This window comes from Setaria viridis, chromosome 9 (assembly GCF_005286985.2).
Source record: "Setaria viridis chromosome 9, Setaria_viridis_v4.0, whole genome shotgun sequence".
Taxonomy (NCBI): Eukaryota; Viridiplantae; Streptophyta; class Magnoliopsida; order Poales; family Poaceae; genus Setaria; species Setaria viridis.
The window spans coordinates 53469594-53488399 of NC_048271.2; the positions used below are offsets into that span (position 1 = coordinate 53469594).

Consider the following 18806-nt stretch of genomic DNA (forward strand, 5'->3'; position numbering starts at 1 on the left):
TCCAACAGCGTGCCGATGCCATCTCCCAGTTGGGCAACTGGTCGGGTGCCTCGTCAATGTCTCGCATGCAGTTCCCTGTCGGCTGATGCGCGCCTGACATTCACGGGAAAGACCGCAAGTCCACTACCACTTGCCAGTACAGTGCCCAATTCTCTCTGTCCCTGTAAGTCTGTAACCGCGGCTGCGAACATTCAGCGTCAGCCAGTCAGTGCCCCTGCTGCTTCGAGTGATCTGATCCTCATTATTGTGCTGGGCGATTTGCATTTGCTTGTGTGAATTTGGATAGCGGAAAGAGTCGTCTCTTGTCTCTGTCGTCTCTACAGTCTTGCACTCCTCGCCACGGGAGCGGAACTCATCAGAGTTGGCTCTTATATTGTGCTAGTACCTCAGATGAATCTCGCGTATAAAGATCTTTTCGGTGGAAGCTGCTCTGACAAACCGATGATGCTCGATCCGTTTGGAGAATATTTGGCCGAAAATCCAACTGTGTTTCACGCGAAATTCGTCCAAACTCGCGCCCTGCATTTCTTTTTTTGAAACATTCGCCCCGCGTTTCTGAACTGTTCGATAAAATTCGCCACGACACGCTGCAGCGCAACCAAGCAAATCAGGCGAAACCAACGACTCTGCAAATATCCGGCAGGTTCAGAAACCATGGCGCCGAAGATCAATGCAAGGGGATCGATCCAAAAGACTTGCACGCGAGCGAGGAGATTGGTTTGAAGCCAGAACGCGGCCAGATGGCGGGGTCGCGGAGGCCGTAGCGGCGGCACCCGCGCCTCGATCGACGACGTCCCCATCGGACCCGCGCGCGCCAGCCGGCAGGCAGGCGCCCGGAGGCGCGGTGCCCTGGGCGATACGTCGTCGTGAGGCCGGCATGTGTGGAAGGCGGCTGCCCGGGCGCGCGCGACCACACCCCCACTTTCCCGCGCCATCAATGCGCGGGGGCCACCCGCCGCGCCGCGCTGGCGAGCCCCTGCCCCTCCGTTGCGGCCCCGCCGTCGCTCTCGCCACCGCCCGTCGTCCGCGCCCCTCTCTCGCCTCTGCCTAGCCAGCCAGCCAGTCGCTTGCTGCTGCGCGCGTCGTCGCGGCCCTGGCTCTGGCGGCAGACGTATATAGCAGCCCGGCCCGTGTAACAGCTACAGTTGTGTAGTGTGTAGCTGTGCCTGAGCGCACGCACGTAGCTAGGTGTAGCTAGCTGATGATGGAGTCGATAATGGAGAAGCCGGTGGCGGCGGGCGGCGGCGGCGGAGGGGGAGGGGGTATTAAGCATCACGGGCGGGCCAAGTCGGAGCAGCTGGCGCCGTCGCAATCGCTGAGCCGGACGGCGTCGGCGGAGACGGTGCTGAGCAACGCGGACACGACGACGGGCCAGTCGCGCAAGTCCAGCTTCGGGCGGAAGCAGCGCGCGGCGTCGGGCGGCGGTGGCAACAGCCACATCCGCAAGTCGAGGAGCGCGCAGCTGAAGCTGGACGTGGAGGACCTCGTCAGCAACAGCGCCGCGCTCAGCCGCGCCTCCAGCGCCAGCCTCGGCTTCTCCTTCACCTTCACCGGCTTCACCCCGCCGCCGCAGTACATGCACTCCGCCGACCCGGCGACCTTCAGCGACGACGACACCCGTACGAACGCTTTCATCTAGCTATATATATCCGCCCGGAGCTACCTAGCTCTAACGACGGCAGTGATAATCTAAACTGTTTACGCTTGCAGCCATGGACATCGAGGCCGGAACGCGGCGGCGCAAGAAGCTGATGACCGAGCCGACCATGCCGATATACCTCAAGGTAAAAACGCAAGCAAAAACGCCATGCATGGTGCAGAGAAAAGCTTGGTACTTATCAGCGGCGTGCGTGCAACACAATACATGCAGTTCACGGAGGTGAAGTACAGGGTGGCGGCGAAGGGCTCGCCGCGGGAGATCCTGGGCGGGATATCCGGGTCGGCGTCCCCCGGCGAGGTGCTGGCGCTGATGGGCCCGTCGGGCAGCGGGAAGACGACGCTGCTGAGCATCCTGGGCGGGAGGGCCGGCGGCGGCGCCGTCGAGGGCTGCATCTCCTACAACGACGAGCCCTACTGCAAGTCCCTCAAGCGCAGGTAACCTACCTACCGCGCCATCGATGCGCGCCTTAATTGCACCACTGGTTTAACTAGCAGGGCATCTGATTAATTTTAGTTAATTATTTTTTTTGAAAAAAAAAACTGGTATTGAATTCTCTGGGGCAGAGTTATCCATTAATTGTGTGGTCAGTAGCTTTCGGTTAAGTTAAGTGGGTCCATCGCCCGGTGATGAGGTGTTGCTCGCAGCTACAGGTGGTGTCCATGCACGCTTGTCTGCCTAGCTGATAAGTACTAAAAAGATGGCTTAGCTAGCTGCCTAGCCATGGCTCACGGTTATCCTGCCAGTTTGTTAACTGTTCATGCATGGCTTCCCTCTCTCTGGTTTACTGTTCATGCACCTTCCGTTATGAGTAATTGTCTGTACGGTGTACTGTCAGTGCCCCGATGAAATTGACCTGCCGATGGCCTTGTCACTTTCGCCTCCTCTCGCCACCAAGGAAGAAGGAAGCAGACGGAGAAGAAGCTGTGAGTAAATTTGGCCCAAGCCTTATATGGGCCTAGCTGTTCTTGGGCTAGGTCTCTCTCATCGGCTTGGGTTCGGCCCGGCCAGCCAGTTCTCTCGCGCGCTGGCATGGCGGCACGCGCCTCTCGCCCGCCCGGCGAGGCGTCGGCCGCTGGCCCTTCCCCCGTCTCCTCCCGAGTCGCCGGTGGCTTCGGCTGAATGAGATTATGTGCGGTCGTAGGTGATTGACTGCTCATGCTGCGGTGCTCCCTCATGCAGATGCAGCCATGCCCCCGTCAGTCCACAACTGACACAACCCGCTCTCTTGGTCTCATGTTTCGGCTGCCACTCGCCTGCCCCTGCCGGCGTTGCCAACCCTATACTGGATAGGTCAGTAGGTGGCCAACCTACCAGCGCTGGTTCGTGGTGATGGATTGCAGGGTGAGATCTAGGGTCGATTCTTTCGCCAATCCGATGGGAAAGGGCCACTAACTAATCAGTGACCTGACCAATGCTATGCCAATCCCGCATGCCTGCAGCCAGTTCGAGAATTTTCCTTGGCACCTGCGGTTTGAGGCTGACGCCCTCGCGCCCGTTGAACGGGCAAGTCTCTGTGTTCGGACGTCAACATCTCCAGAAACGTCGGATTCTCGGACCACCATTCCTATGAATGACAGAATTGATGATGCTCCTCAATTCCTCGTGCCTGTCATCGTCACAAGGACTATCTCCGTCTGTGCTTCTGCCCAGTCATTTTAGTTGCAGCTGTTGTGATAAAGCCTTGTGATCGACTAATCTGCAGCAGGGTCCTAGGTCCTTGGGGATACAGAGACACCAAGAAAGGACACTAGTTTAGTAGATCCACTTCCTGTAAACTATATGTGATCTTGTTTTCCCTACTTGGGTAAAACAAGCACCTGATTTGCATTTGGAAAAGGCGTAACGTTCATAGTTGTCAGTTGGCATGTATGTGCAAGATGTATGATTCTCTGAAGGATGGCAACTAAGACCAAGAAATAGGTTTGACTGTTGAATAGATTGGGAGGCCTCAATCCTCATGATACCTTACAAAATATATTGATACTAGATCAGAGGGCTCTATTATTATATTGATCAATGATATGAAATATTTTTTGGGCTTTTTAAACATTCTGTAGAATGTAGAAGTTGAGGCCTTGGGATAGAATGTTAACGGATGTGTCAAGTTTCTTTTCTCCAAAAGGGAGAATTTGGGAAGGTACAAGGGTACATAGAAAATCAATCTGGAAATTCGCGGCTGTATTTGACGATTTCACTTCACTAGTATTGTCGCATTTTTTTTGGCTTCAGGGCTGTACTGTGCTGACTTCTGCCAACGATGGTCTTGCAGTGTAATAACTGTTGCTTCATAGGTTGTGACTTGTGAGTATGAATGTTGACATATAGTTGGACTCATATTTTCTGCAGGATAGGATTTGTGACTCAAGATGATGTTCTCTTTACCCATCTTACTGTGAAGGAGACGTTGACTTATGCGGCACTACTTCGTCTCCCAAGAACAATGACAAGACAACAAAAGAAAGAACGGGCAATGGACATTATATATGAGCTTGGCCTTGAAAGGTAGACTGCATTCTACATTTTCTGCATTGTTGAATGTTCACTTTTCTTACAAGGTGGCTTATTTTGGTGTGTTCAAAGGTGCCAGGACACAATGATTGGAGGATCTTTTGTGCGTGGGGTTTCAGGGGGTGAAAGGAAAAGAGTTTGCATTGGAAACGAGATTCTTATCAATCCATCTTTATTGTTTCTTGATGAGCCAACATCTGGGCTGGATTCAACTACAGCCCTAAGGATCGTTCAGCTTCTTCATGACATAGCGGAGGTGAGGTGGAAGTAAGTACTGACAAGTAACGGCACATTGGCTGCCATTAGTTCAGTTTGTATTTAATTTAATTTAGTTGATTTCTGCAGGATGGGAAGACGGTAATCACCACAATTCACCAACCATCTAGCAGGCTGTTTCATAACTTTGACAAGCTTATCCTCCTGGGCAAAGGAAGTTTACTATACTTTGGGAAGGCATCTGAAGCCATGCCCTACTTCCAGTCCATTGGATGCACCCCACTTTTCGCGATGAACCCAGCAGAGTTTCTACTGGATCTCGCCAATGGCAACACTAATGATGTTTCTGTCCCTTCAGAATTAGATGATAAGGTGCATATGGAAAATCACAATTTGGAGAATAATAATTCCAAGAATGACTGCAGGCCATCAGCACAAGATGTTCATGAGGTGAAGCATGAAATCATTGTGCTGATGTTATGATATATGGCTTGGTTTTTAATTGTACTGAATAAGGTATTTGTGATGTTATGCAGTACTTGGTAGATGCTTATGAGACTCGAGTGGCTTTTAAGGAGAAGAAGAAGCTTCTAGCACCGCTTCCAATCAGTGATGACCTGAAGGCAACTATAACATCATCAAAGCGAGAGTGGGGCACAAGCTGGTGGCAGCAATATTCCATCCTCTTTTGTAGAGGGATCAAGGAAAGACGGCATGATTATTTGAGCTGGATGAGAATCACCCAGGTCATAGCTACGTCGGTTATCTTAGGTTTACTGTGGTGGCGCTCTGATCCCAGAACACTAAAAGGTCTAGAAGATCAGGTATATACACACAACTTGCTATTTGATCTGGTTAAGTTAATTCCCATACAATACAACTAATTGATACATCGGACCATAGCATGATAAGACAATGCCATTTTGTGCATGCAGGCTGGCTTATTATTTTTCATTGCTGTGTTTTGGGGTTTCTTTCCTGTGTTTACTGCAATCTTCACATTCCCTCAAGAGAGGGCAATGTTGAACAAAGAGCGTGCAGTTGACATGTACAAGCTCAGTGCATACTTCTTGGCCAGAACGACAAGTGATCTACCACTTGACCTTTTCCTCCCTGTTGTATTCATGGTGATCGTCTACTTCATGGCAGGCCTCAAAGCAACTGCCACACATTTCTTTCTTAGCATGTTGACTGTCTTTCTCAGCATAATTGCTGCTCAGGTAAGAAATTCAGAGCCAGTTTCGCTATGCATTACAGTCTCCATGTCTTGTTTTGCCCTTTATAAAAGGAGAAAACTGGACATTGGATGGCTTACTAGTTACAAACAGTGTGACTGTTATAAATGAAGAACACGTGACACACTCTTGTGCCAAATAGACAGTCAATAATAAATCATCTGGGGTCAATGAGAGAGGCATATTGAACATAAGGATGTTCTCTTGTCATGACCAGTCAATCCATATTATTAACCATTGGTTAATATAACTAGAATATACTGCAAAAGGGTATATTAACATTTACCAGTGATTCTTCTCAGAACTAGTGGTCTCAACAAAAACTGATATTGCAGGGACTAGGATTGGTAATTGGAGCTTCCCTGCTGGATATCAAGAAGGCAACAACTCTAGCTTCAGTTACGGTCATGACCTTCATGCTAGCAGGAGGCTTCTTTGTAAAGGTGAGTGCATTACCTGATTTAGCTACTGCTGAATTAAATATGAATGTGTGATCTCGCAAAAACAGGCATTTGGCTTGGAGCACCGAATAACTCTGTCCTAATTCCACTCTGATAATCTGCAGACGGTTCCGCCATTCATCTCCTGGCTGCGCTACCTGTCCTTCAACTACCACACGTACAGGCTCCTGCTGAAGGTGCAGTACGATCCCGTGCCGGAAATCCTGACCACCACGAAACATATGGACAACGGCGCCACCGAGGTTGCGGCTCTCGTCGCCATGATCATCGGCTACCGGGTGCTGGCGTACCTGTCGCTGAGAAGGGTGAATGCCCCAAGCAGCTAGCACATCGCATCACTAAGTGTGTGGACTGACTGAAGCCTCAGCTCCTGGAGGCTGCCACTGCAAGTGTAGCACTCGCTGTTTGGGTGTGTAGGGAAGTTTGTTTTTATATTGCACCGTGAAAAGATGGAATTCTTTTACTTCTCTGTCTTTTTCAACTAAGTTCAGAGGGCCCAAAGGCCAAACACGAGTACTGAACAAGAAGAATCTGTAGCGAGTATCAGAGAAAAGCTGTGTTGTAATCTTTTCTTCACAACGGTTACGTGTTTTAAGGCTAGTTTCAGAGTTTTTACGAGAGAGAAGAATAGAGTCACTCCTCCGGTACAATTACCAAGACCATGAAACTGAATGAAACACCCACTGAGACCTTTTTTTTATTTCATCCCATGACACATTCGATCATAATATTATTGAAGAATTAAATGTTGCAATTTGTCTACGAAATTGTATGATGAAACTTTGCACTGATAGTGACAATTTCGTTTCATTGAAAAGCTGACATAGCAGTCGTGGTAATAATGTGATAAAACTATGCATTGAGATTAGCCTAAGTGATCAGAATACGTAGTTTTAGGACAAAAACCTACTCATACTCCCAAACATGCCTCTCATGGCTGGGGGTGGGATTGGGACGGCATCTCTAGAAATAGAGAAAGGAAGATATCCTGCGTGCATACCCATGGGAGAGACTAAACATTAGAACTGTAAAGAAAAATGGTTACTTCTGAGCTCATATAGAGGCAAAAAAGAAACCCAATAAAGAATCATACCAATAAACGGAATCACAGGTGGTCTGATGTTCTACAGTTCAAGGGGCAGACGTGTGCATCAGTGTTTCATTAATCTGCATCAGGCTTGGACGGTACCACTTCTGCAATGCTTGTTCCTGTTGTTACCTGTAGAAAATTGGCACTGAACTTGTAGGCTGCAATGATCATTCCAACTTGTGAATAGAGCGCTCTTTTCTTTTTTGCTACTGTTGTTAGGGTAAAAAGGAGCACACAAAAAAATGGACTTCCAGATCTTGGCAAGAACTGACGACGTTAACCGATGTTAGGCTCTAACAGGCCTGTTACTGGTATGTTTACAAAGTACATACTGTGCAGAGCTATGCCCCAACATATACTGATATAACAGGATCATGGAATGGAAGTACCAGGAGGACAATGGACAGTAAGCATAAATACAGCACAGAAAATATTGTCGTATCAGTATCACTACTCTGGAAGTACGATATCAGAATATATTTTGTCAATATCTTTACAGAAGTCCAGGTCCCCTGTCATGGCTGCTCAGTGCTCCATGTATTGACATGGGGGTGGGGTAGTCTTCGTCTTTTCGCCTGCAGGAAAAAGAGGCAGCACAGAATCAGTATTCCTGCACAAGTCAAATTCTCGCAAGCAGATTATGCGATCATAAGATCTATTACCAAAACAGAATCCCATGTAGAATAGCATTATGTACCAAGTAGATGATAAAAGGCAAGGCTTCAAAATTGTAACGTTTTGCTACAATTTTTCTCTCTTTACCAAGTAGGCAGCTTATGCTGTTGCCTCGGTTGTCCCGCACCTAATTCACTTCATGGTTTACTAATTGCTAGAAGCATTTGAGTAGGAAACTCACCATAAGCTCCACGAATCTCAACCTCCCGCCATTCTTGAACAAGGGCGCAGCAACAACACAGCAGATGTGAAAGGAAGTCATCACAGCAGCCTCCCTGTCAGAAGCATAAGAGCATTAGAACTTCAGGTACTGCAAAGACTCCAGCAAGTTTGATAACATATAAGAAAGCTTATCTTCCAGTTAAGAATGTATATGCCCAACCACTTCATTAGCAGTAGACAAATAGATATATTGTATAAGATAACTTTATCAAGATAATTGTTAACCAAATGTTTTCCCAGGATATTCTGGTTTGGGTAAATGGCCAATCCCCAAGGTAGTCAGCTCCAAGTTATAGAGTATGGTAAAGAGATGAGCATTTTCTACTTTAAAGACGAATACAATATCAACTAGTAAAACGTCCAGGAATATTTACCGCAATGTCCAACTTTTGGCGAAGCTTTCTCCTTACACAGCAAGTATAACAGCAGCAGGATAATATCAGGGAGTATGCCATAATATCATTGCAAGCCTCTCCAGAAGCTGAAAGCAACACAGAATTACAGTGTAAAGCAAGCTCTATCTAACTGAAGCGACTAAAAGCTCACAAACTTTATGACAGCATTCTACTTAGAAGTATGCATGGCTGTGTGTCCTGCTGCAAAGAAAACGAGGAGGAAACCCTCGCCAGTTTTCATAATTTTTTTTAAAAAACAGCATGTAACATAAGGTGATGATATTTTCAATTTTCAGAGAAATATTCTTACACATTGGTCTGTCCTTGGCGACTGAAGCAATTCTCGAGAAGGTTCCACAGGGGAAAAACAATGTCTTCAAACCTATGTTATCATAACGAGTGAATACAAGGGAAACAAAATTACATAGGAATAATCTCCAAGCCTGGATTGAGTAAATCATAAACTGAGCAGTTATAAATAGGACAAGTAGGAGCAAGCTAGATACAAGGCTGAACAAGTGTTCTTAAAATATCATGTAAAATACAACAGTGAAATCATTGAACTAAATACTGAACAGAGTGAATAAAGTTATGACAATCGAATCTCCGTTGTTCAAAGATAAGATTAATAGACATACACAGAGCTGGCTCTGAACAGCAGCCAAGTAAATCTGCATGCCACTCATCGCTGTATGATCCTCTTCTTGAGACAAGATCATGTCCATATGAAACTGGTGAAGAACATCTGCATGGGATACACACCATCAGAACTTCAGAACTACCAGATGTATTATAGTATGTACTTCCATTGTCGAAAATAACCTAATTTCCCTTCCAACTAAAAAACAACAACACTACACAGGAATCTGGTTTCTTTATCTTTTAGGACACACAATTTAGTGTACCAGAATTACATCTCCAAACAAGGTAAAGGTCAATGGCATGTGGACAGTTCTCATATCACTCACAACCCATACAGACTCAAAATGCAGGTTAATGTTAACCCAAGGGAAAAAGGGTTCCGTACACCATCTTATATGTCAATATAATATCATAAAGAAACAGTTGCCAAAACTAACACAGCTAAATTCACCAACCGTTGTGTACTGCAGGCATCTTTTTGCTTCTTAGGATAGTCATCATCATCATACGATTTTGCAACATCTCCTTTGGATTCCTTGTAATTTGAATCCTTTTCAGAAACTTTTGCATTTGTTTCTTCCTCTGGAATGGTACATGCCACAGTTTTTGTTACTCCAAGCAGGTGCTGAATAACCTCACATGAGCCCAGATCCATGTGGCTTTGTGATCTTTGAAGCTCCACCTGGAGCTTCTCACTCTCCTTCTTGAGGGCTTCATTGAAAGGCAAGTTTGGATAGGAACATGACAGAGTCTTCTTGAGCACTATTGTAGGATTTGTACAAGGATCAGGATTCAACAGAGCATCTTGCACTTTCTTGTCTTCCTCATCAAAAGAATATTCACATTGGTCCCTCTCAATGTACTCAAGCCGATCCTGGAACAGTTAAAAAAAATAATAATAAGCCAAAAAGGAAATTCAGAGGAGCAGCAAAAGATGATCCTTGATCAGAGCTGAAAACAACTAGCTATACTGTTCAAAATTGAGCTTAACTTCCTAGTAGCAATTTTTAATTCCACAGGTGTACAGATGCAATGAAAGCGATGGCACATAAAAAAGTTGGAATTTCATTATCCGAAGAACATTAGAATCCTTGGTCACACCAACTTCATGGCCAACCAACATAGAACAAGAAACCAGTCAGGCCATGCAGGAAAACCACCCTAGTCAATCAGAGAGTGATACTTTAGAACCTCAAAAGTAGAGATTCCATGCACCATACTTCAGAACCAAAGAATGATTCACATCACGTTTCCTCTAAAGTCTGAACCAGAAAGAATATCCCGGCAGAATGGAATAATAACAAATTAAAATTTCTGAAAGCCTACCTAGCACATCCAGTCTAGCATTCTTCTGTAAGAATAAACAACTGAAACTAGTGGAAGTAAAAAAAACCGAGAGAAAGCCGATTACCGACCCGAATGCGGGCATTGTCGACGAGCGTGATGAGCGGGACGAGGCGGAGGTAGTTGTCGATCTCGCTCTGCGCCTTGCGGAACTGGTAGACGATGTTCCAGCCCATGGCGAGGAGGTAGAGGTAGGAGCGGTCCTGGCACGAGTTGACGAGCAGGTACCCGCGCCGGAGCGCGTCCTCAAGCTGCTCCAGCGGCTCGCGCGTCTCCGGGTACTTCCTGAGCTCGGAGACCCGGAGCTGCTCCAGCAGGCCGCCGATGAGTTTAAGGTGCCGCGCGAAGCGGCGGCAGTTGCTCTTGTGCATCCGCGCCGTGGACGCCGCCTTGACGATGAGGGAGATGAGCTTGACGGCGTCCAGCCCCGTGAGCTGCGCGATGTTGGAGAGCTCCCCTAAGTTGTCCCATGACGCCATTGCGATCTTGAATTCTTCTCCTTCACTTCACGCACGAGTCGCTCGGTCTCTCGCCTAACTCGCGCGCAGGGCGAAGATCAGGGAGACCCGGCCAATTCTACTAGCCACGGTGCATCCACCCGCCGGCCATGGTTCCAAGAACCTCGCTTTCGGTTCTTGATTGCGGAGAAAACGACCGCGACCGGGCAGATCTGGAAGATCACAGCAGCAGCATTCCTCCTATCGCCTGCGAGGAAGAAATCAACCAAGATTAAAGGTCCTTGTGCTCGCGCGAACCAATTCCGCGCCGGGAACGGCAAATGCTACTAGAAATCCAGTTAGCTGCTATACTGAACTACCTCTCCTTGGCAGCCGTGGCAGAATTGGAGACTGGACTGGGCGTGTGCAACCCTATCTCCCTCCCTCGAGCCGCGCAGCGGGGGAACTGGAGTGGAGAACAGGCAATGCCGGCAAGTGGAATGGCAGGGGGAGGGGGAGGCGTGGAGAGCGGATGAGGCGAGGAGAGGCTGCGCGGCTCAGTTCCCTCTCCTCCTCTCCCCCCCACCTCGGCTGCTCTGCTTGGGCGGTTACTGCTGGACTCGCTCGCCGTTTCGGTTTCACTCCACCCCAGCTCGGTGCTCGCCTCAGCATGATGCGTGTTCCCCGTGTCTCCGAGTCCGTGCCGCGCGCACAGCTTTTGGGTCCTTGTGCAGCGCGCGGGTGCCGTGCCGTGCCGGGCCGCGCCGCGCCCTCGCTCCGCTCCAAGGCTCCAGCGCTCTCGTCACCCGTGGCTCGTGGGCAGGCAGGTGGGTGCAGCGGCACTAGCACTCCACCGCGACCAGCGACAAAGGAATAGTTAATTTCTGGGAGCTTGTGCGCCCCAGCAGGAAATTGTTTGGGTTGCTCCTTCGCCTGTGACTGACGAGTGGGGCCATCTGTTCCGATTCCAAGGCCGGTCAGCTGCTGAGTAGGAGTACTCCACTGTAGTTGGGTTCAGGTTCAGGTTCAGCTCTCTTCTGCGTTGGAATTAAACAAGACCCGTCCCGGGGTGTGTGAGGTTAAGGCCGCGACTGCAAGCGCCCGTGAGCTGGTGGTTGGAATAATTGTTCGGTGACGCCGTGGTGGTGGTAGGAGGAGTACTAGGATCACTTTTATTTTGTTTATTAATGTATTTACCGAAAAGCCCCTGCAGCTGCACTGGCAACTTTGTCCGGGGACGAAATGTTGGACGTGGGCGTGTACCACCAGGCAACAGCTCCTCCAGTGCGCACCTGCATGCGCCAAAGGTGGTGGTGGTGGTGGACAACTGGACATGCGTGGCCACTGTTGCCGTGGGCCCCCGCTTGTGGCCTTCATTTGGTGCCCTCGGGTAGTGCAATTCGGGGGATCCAAACACATGACACGTTCGGAACAAAGGGAAATGATCGGTCACTTTGGGTAATTGGATACGTGACTTAGTGGTACACGCATCAGGCCTCAGGAAGCCCACCGGTGATTTCACGGAGCAGATCGACACCGCCAAACAACAATGGAGCATTTGGGCCTATTGCTCTGTAGCCATGGGCTGAAAGCAAGCTTGCTCGTGGACAAACTAGTCTTTCGGTGCTTTGTGGGCTGATGGCTTCCTTTGAAAAAAAAAACATGTTTCACAAAGGGCTAGACACCGCTCCACCTAGCTCATGACTAAATATATAGTCAATCTTAAAAGTGTAACCTATAGTATAACGTTTCTGATGACTTTCAGCAATTTTAAGATATGTAAAATGAGTTTATTCATATGTGCGTCTGTAAGACTAAGTATGTGCACATGTACATAGATGCGGGCATTTATACTAAGTTTAAAAAAAGTAGACAACAATTGTTATGTTGAGATAAAGAATTTGAGATTTTCACTCGTCCAAAAACCCGTAATATTTCCTTTTAAAAAAACTTGATCCACAAGTAATGAAGCCACCTTCTCATTTAGATTTGGTTTCAACTAGGCAACATAATCAAACTCGATGTCTATACCAATATGCTTATCAAAGCACCAAAGCTCGAGTGCTCAACGTCTATACCAATATACTCGTTCTAACACAAGCATCTAAAACCTAATCAACACTAAGAGCCTGTTTGGAAACCTTTGCTAAACTTTAGGGGCTAAAAGTTGCTAAACTGTAGTTGCTAAACTTTAGTCATGGCTGTTTTGTTCCATCAGCTAAACAACATTTAATGAGGTGGATAATGATCTATTTGCCCTTAATGAGAGAGAGGGGGGTATCCAGACAGGCATTAATAGGGGGTAAAGGGTGTCCATCCCACCTTTTAGCAAGGTTTAGCAATCAAAAGGTTGCTTATGGGCCTAAAGTTTAGCAACCAAAGTTTAGCAAGGGTGTTTGGCAAATTTGGGATTAAATAAGATTAAACTTGCTAAAGTTTTAGTTGCTAAAATTTAGCAAGGTGGAACCAAACACCCTCTAAGTTAACCATCTATTCTCCGATCACAATTCCACAGTTAGCATATAGCGTGTCGAGCCAAACAGCCCTAAATATACTCCGTAGAATTTACTGAAATCAATCGGGAGCCATACGTACGCTTACGCAACCACGTCAGCAGTTACCTCCGTGGACCAAGTCATTTAACATCGCCATCGTGCCAGTACAGAAACGCAGAACAGTACGCCGCCACAACTACTACGAGCAACGTGCGCGCCGCACCGCCACCTCCTTCCCAGTTCCCTCCCTCTGACTGCACGCGATTCAGCCAGGCCCCAACCACCGCACTCAAAGCAGCGCAGTCGCCGCGCCGTGCCGCGCTAGGCGACCCGAACCATCTACCCAACCCAACCAACCCCGGGGAGTGCCCGCTCTTCCGCGTCGCCGAGCCGCCACCCCCACCCTTGGCTGCCCTGCCAGCCCCTCATCCTCGCCGAGTCCAAAAGAAGTTGTTTCGCAACCCACATCATCCTCCCTGGTCTCCCGGACGACTCCTCCCTCTAACTCTAATCTTCTTCTCCCATGGAGCGGCTCATCTCCACGCCCGCCGCCTCACCCACCCCCTCCCCCTCACCGTCGCAGACCCGGATCCGCCTGCCGGGCGGGTCCCCTCTCCTCCCCTCCAGGCGCCTCCCCGCCGCGGCATGGCCCCGGCTGCGGTTGCTGCAGCCGGCGCGGCCCGGCGCGATCGCGCTGGCTTCGCCGCTGCGCCACGAGGGCGTCTCGGCCGTGCCGGAGGAGGTGCCGAGGGCGGCGGCGGCGGCGGCGGCGGTTGGGCATCCGTGGAAGCTGCTCGGGAGTCTGCTCCCAAAGGTGATAGGATTTCCCCCCCTCCCCGTCTAAGAGACTAAGATACTAGTAAGATTGCAATCTTTGGTTCGGAAAGTAAAACACTGCCAGGATACTTTTAGAGTAGAACACTGCCAGGACATGATAGCGCTGGTGGTTAGCGTAATTGAGTGTGCCGTGTAAGCAATTCATTGTTGGCGTGCTACTTTTCTGGATCAGGGAGCATGCGCATGCCCGCCTGGTTTCAGCATAAGCTTGCTACATCTGGATAGGAGCAGGAAAATGCTGAACGGTAATTTACACGCCTTGTGCAGTTGGCTCTATGTTGACCCAATGAAAGTAATGCTAAATGCACATGACGAGTAGAAGGAAAAAGTCACCGAATTAACCTCTGTGAAGCATGTAAAAGTTTAAATTTGTTCTAGGAATACACCTGAAGTGCATTGTTTCAATTGATTGGACACCGAATAGGCCTATGACTTTGGATAATACTGCTGGAAGTTAAGAGACTGTATGGTGACTGAGAGCTCTGAGTTAGGTTTGACAAGTTTTAGACAAAGTTCTCTTTTGTGGTTTCCATGACAACTCAAGCCAGACACCATCCAATGCAAGGACCCAAGGACTCCCAAGTGCTTGTGGTCATAGGGAGGGTCTTGGCTACTGGTCCTCTAACCTAGTGAGATTAGAAATTGGTGCAAATCCTTCCAGCTTTTAGTTGAGATCGTATATTTTGGTGTAGAATGTCGATGTCAATGCATCTTGTTTAGCTGCTGAGGTTGCTTTCTTTGATTTGTCTGGTGAACTGCCTTTTGCTCGTAATGCCTTAGTAACGTTTCCTTAGGAGTGGGCCTGAATTGTGCTCATAAACATGCAGTGGTCAGAACAGGCTGCATGGCCAGTGTTCTTATTCCATAAAAAGAAGTGATAAAGTGCCATAATTGAAGGTTTTTAGTTGTTGGCTTGTTGCATTGTTATACCACACAATTTCCTGTTGCAAGTAAAGGGATGCCTTTTTTTTACTCGCCGGGTGATTTTAACCTTCAGATGTGCTGAAATGTCTTGATCTCTGATAATAATGCTATTTTGGTTATCACATGTATTGTTCACTGCTCCCGGTATCGCTTGGTGATTTATTGGCAGGATACACCAATCGTTTTGACGGGTTGCTTTTTGTAATTGACAATAACTCTGGTACTTGCATGTTTTCTTTTTGTGCTTAGGACCTCTTGCTAGGCGCATTAGAAACTGATTTTTGTTAAAAAAACAGAGAGAGCTTAATGCACAGAAGTGTATATGCTCTTGATAATTTAGTTCTAAAATCAGAGAAATTTGATAATGGAAGTACAACACATGCATCTTTAAGAGGACCAAGCTAGTGACTAATCTGAATTCTGATGCTATTTACAGGTTCAGACTAGATTTTAGTACTTAACAGCTGTCATTTTCTTGTTTTCAAGTTGTATATTGTGAGTCCGATTAAACGATTTCCCATCACAAGCTTGTGTTTTATTGATTTGTGGCTTACTATGTGCATAAGGGCTTACAACCTACCAGTTTATGCCATTGTTCATCAAAATTTAAGATTTATTGCTGGTCTTTCTCTGTTCTATTCTGATGTGTCAAAAATCTTTTGTATCACAGGCTTCCACTGCTGCCCTTTTCCTATTGACGACACTTATTACTGGCACTCTGCACTCAACCATCCCTCATTCTGCATATGCATCGATGCAACCAGTAGCCAAAAGTGGTGGAGGACTCCTCACGACAGAGATACTAAGCAGCGGTTGGGCTGGTTTTTTAGCTGGGTGCTTACACACCTTGTCTGGACCTGACCATCTAGTTGCCTTGGCACCACTTTCTATTGGGAGATCAAGCCTTGAAAGTGGACTGGTTGGGGCCCTTTGGGGCTGTGGTCATGATGCAGGACAAGTTATTTTTGGTCTGCTCTTCTTGTTACTCAAGGATCGATTGCACATTGAGGTTTTCCGTGCATGGGGAACACGAGTTGTAGGCCTGACCCTTCTGATCATAGGAGCCATGGGTATCCGGGAAGCTTCAGAGGTTCAAGAGTCCACACAGCTAGTTCTGGAGGGCGTCGACGCCAGCATGAGCAGTAGTGATCCTTTGCAGGCCCCGTCAGCTCCCAGAAAGAAGAAAGTCGGTTTTGCAACATTCGCCACCGGAATCGTCCATGGTCTCCAACCGGATGCGTTGCTGATGGTCTTGCCCGCCTTGGCTCTTCCATCGCGCTTTGCTGGCGCGGCATTCCTCGGCATGTTTTTGGTCGGCACTGTGTTTTCAATGGGTAGTTACACGGCTTTTGTAGGTTCTTGTAGCGAGGCCCTGAAAGAGAAGGTTCCTAGGATAACGGAGAAACTGACCTGGGCTGCTTCACTAGTAGCTATAGGCATGGGATTAGCTCTTCTGGTGGGGCAGTTCTTTGGATTCAGCTTGTACTGATGTTAGCCACGTGTGTTTACTCGGCGAGATATTGTTTCATGTAAGAGCATTGTTGGCAATTAGTTTGATAATAGATGGTTATTGTTTGTGAGACTACTACATGTATACTGCTGCAAATTGACCTTGCTCACTTTACACCGGTTTCCTGCTCTGTATTTTTTGCTGGTTTTATCTGATGGAAAGATGGGTATCATGAGGATTGGGAGGGTAGGCTGCTGGCTCTTATAATGCTATAGCCTCCCAGCAATGTGTGTATGCATCTCGAAGGATTATGGTACTCACAGAAGGTTGGCGCTGCTGTTCTTGCCTTCCCGGCAGGATTGAGTGGGACGGAAATCCTAGCAAAAGAAAGCCGACCGATGCCGATACAAACAAGTGCAGAAGAATCGCGAGATCCAGGGAGGGCCCGTTTCCCATTTGGGACAGGAAATATACTAATCACGTTGCGTGTGGTCAGAAGAGTTTGGAGAGATCCAGATGCCTCTTTGAAAAGGAGTTACAAAAAAAAAAAGAGGGCTCTGCATCCATGGCTGCACCTTTTCTGCACATGACTTCCCCTGCGGCGACGGGAAGTTCCGGCCTCTCAGCCAAATCCTTTGTCGCTTAAGCGTTGCTAATTACATCTGGAGAGTTCCTAACATCGCCCGTGTAATGGTGAAGCCACTCGAGCAAAAAAAGAAAACCGAAAGAGGAGGGCGCAGCACAACCGGTGCTGAAGTAAACATAAGATCTTACCTGGAAAAAAAAGGTCCCCTATAACCTTTTGCCCCTGCAATCAGGATCAAAACGATTTGACTCCGACGTGACAACAAACATATGTTCTCTCGCTTCCGAAGCATCTCAAAGTTACCCGACGTCCCGACGAGCTAGGCCATCAACAACCATCTCCATCGGCATAAGTACTGGGGCGGCAAAGGCACAACGGCCGCATCCGACATCAGATAGGTACCCCCGTCTTGGTTGGCCTTGGCCACCAGCATAGCACGGTCGGAATGATTCGCGTGGATGACCTCATCGCCGAGCTCTGCGAGCTGCCGGCCAAAGTCATCGGCAGGAAGAAGCGCAAGGAATTCCAGGTACGGCTTGCTATTGCTACTCTACTCTCGCGGACAAAACAAGGCATAGGCAGTACGGCAATGCCCGTAGATGGCATGTGAATTGTGATCAATCACATAGATCGGCGTAGCGATCGTCGATGTCTCAACTGTTTTGTTCGGCATTGGTCAATTCAGGAGCTGGCCTTCCTGGTCCGGATGGACTGCGAGGGGTGCGAGCGCAGGGTCCGGAAGGCACTGGAGGGCATGGAAGGCGTGAGCAGCGTGGAGGTGGACCCGAAGCAGAACAAGGTGACGGTGTCGGGGCAGGTGGAGGCGGCGGAGGTGGTGAGGCGGCTGCGGCGGCGGGCGGGGAAGAAGGCGGAGCCGTGGCCCTTCGTGCCCTACGAGGTGGTGCCGCACCCCTACGCGCCCGGGGCCTACGACAAGAAGGCGCCGCCAGGGTACGTGCGCAACGTCCTCGACGACCCCGACAAGGCGCCGCTCGTCAGGGCCAGCTCCATGGAGGAGAGGTACACCACCGCATTCAGCGACGACAACCCAAACTCGTGCGCCGTCATGTGATCCCGCGCCGACCCGCCCACTTCCATCTCGTGTCATACAAGCTGTGCCTGTACAGTTCCGGAATGCTTCCTATCTTTGGTCTGATAGCTTTGAAATCTTGTGGCAAGTCAGTTTTTTACCCTATGTGGAAGAATGTTGAGATGGACTCGGCATGTGTTGTTTCAACATGGCCGACCTGGAATGGTGCGACGAAAACTCCCCTCTGGTTTTGTTTGCTGAAACTAGACAACCATCATTGCTCATAGAAAAGGGTGAATCATACTGTGTTGCTCCTGAAGCGATGGTTACATTGTTATGGTGTGATTAAAAACACTGCTAAAAGAAATGCAAAGGAACTCAGACAGGCAGTCAGGCAACGAACGTGGAAACGTTTCCATTGACTAAGAAGAAAGTCGACCACTAGAAATTTCATTGAAACTGGGATGGGAGCTACCGCCAGAAATGTAGAACTATGTTGAATGCACGTGCATGAACCAGACAATCGATAACTTCATACCAACATGAAACAGAAGACAAAGCACCGCTAGAAGATAATATTTTATCAGAACGCGCATGGA

At 48.4% G+C, this 18806-nt stretch overlaps 4 protein-coding genes across 5 annotated transcripts; 3 read left to right on the forward strand and 1 right to left on the reverse strand.

The window, feature by feature from the left end:
- Positions 1–1070: 1070 nt before the first annotated feature.
- Positions 1071–6785, forward strand: LOC117838321 (ABC transporter G family member 22). 2 transcript variants are annotated; one of them, XM_034718298.2, is made up of 10 exons: positions 1071–1619; positions 1711–1784; positions 1871–2094; positions 4007–4162; positions 4241–4424; positions 4514–4834; positions 4921–5208; positions 5320–5604; positions 5955–6062; positions 6185–6785. In XM_034718298.2, exons 1-10 carry the CDS (start codon positions 1202–1204, stop codon positions 6404–6406), a joined length of 2280 nt encoding a protein of 759 aa, XP_034574189.1. In that variant the 5' UTR covers positions 1071–1201; the 3' UTR covers positions 6407–6785. The 2 variants fall into 2 exon arrangements, with proteins under 2 accessions (XP_034574189.1, XP_034574190.2); XM_034718299.2 differs by having other exon boundaries at positions 1287–1619; positions 4514–4756.
- Positions 6786–7427: 642 nt separating this feature from the next.
- LOC117838322 (cell number regulator 13) lies at positions 7428–11558 on the reverse strand. Its single transcript, XM_034718300.2, has 8 exons — positions 11266–11558; positions 10520–11153; positions 9560–9978; positions 9101–9207; positions 8773–8844; positions 8442–8548; positions 8027–8120; positions 7428–7745 (listed from the first exon to the last, which is right to left on the reverse strand). The coding sequence occupies exons 2-8, from the start codon at positions 10925–10927 to the stop codon at positions 7696–7698; spliced, it is 1257 nt and encodes a 418-aa protein (XP_034574191.1). The 5' UTR covers positions 10928–11153; positions 11266–11558; the 3' UTR covers positions 7428–7695.
- Positions 11559–13752: 2194 nt separating this feature from the next.
- Positions 13753–16765, forward strand: LOC117837857 (chloroplast protein FOR GROWTH AND FERTILITY 1). Its single transcript, XM_034717643.2, has 2 exons — positions 13753–14194; positions 15812–16765. The coding sequence occupies exons 1-2, from the start codon at positions 13904–13906 to the stop codon at positions 16628–16630; spliced, it is 1110 nt and encodes a 369-aa protein (XP_034573534.1). The 5' UTR covers positions 13753–13903; the 3' UTR covers positions 16631–16765.
- Positions 16766–16913: 148 nt separating this feature from the next.
- On the forward strand, positions 16914–18525 carry LOC117837858 (heavy metal-associated isoprenylated plant protein 27). The gene is made up of 2 exons (XM_034717644.2): positions 16914–17706; positions 17863–18525. The coding sequence occupies exons 1-2, from the start codon at positions 17623–17625 to the stop codon at positions 18247–18249; spliced, it is 471 nt and encodes a 156-aa protein (XP_034573535.1). The 5' UTR covers positions 16914–17622; the 3' UTR covers positions 18250–18525.
- Positions 18526–18806: the final 281 nt, after the last annotated feature.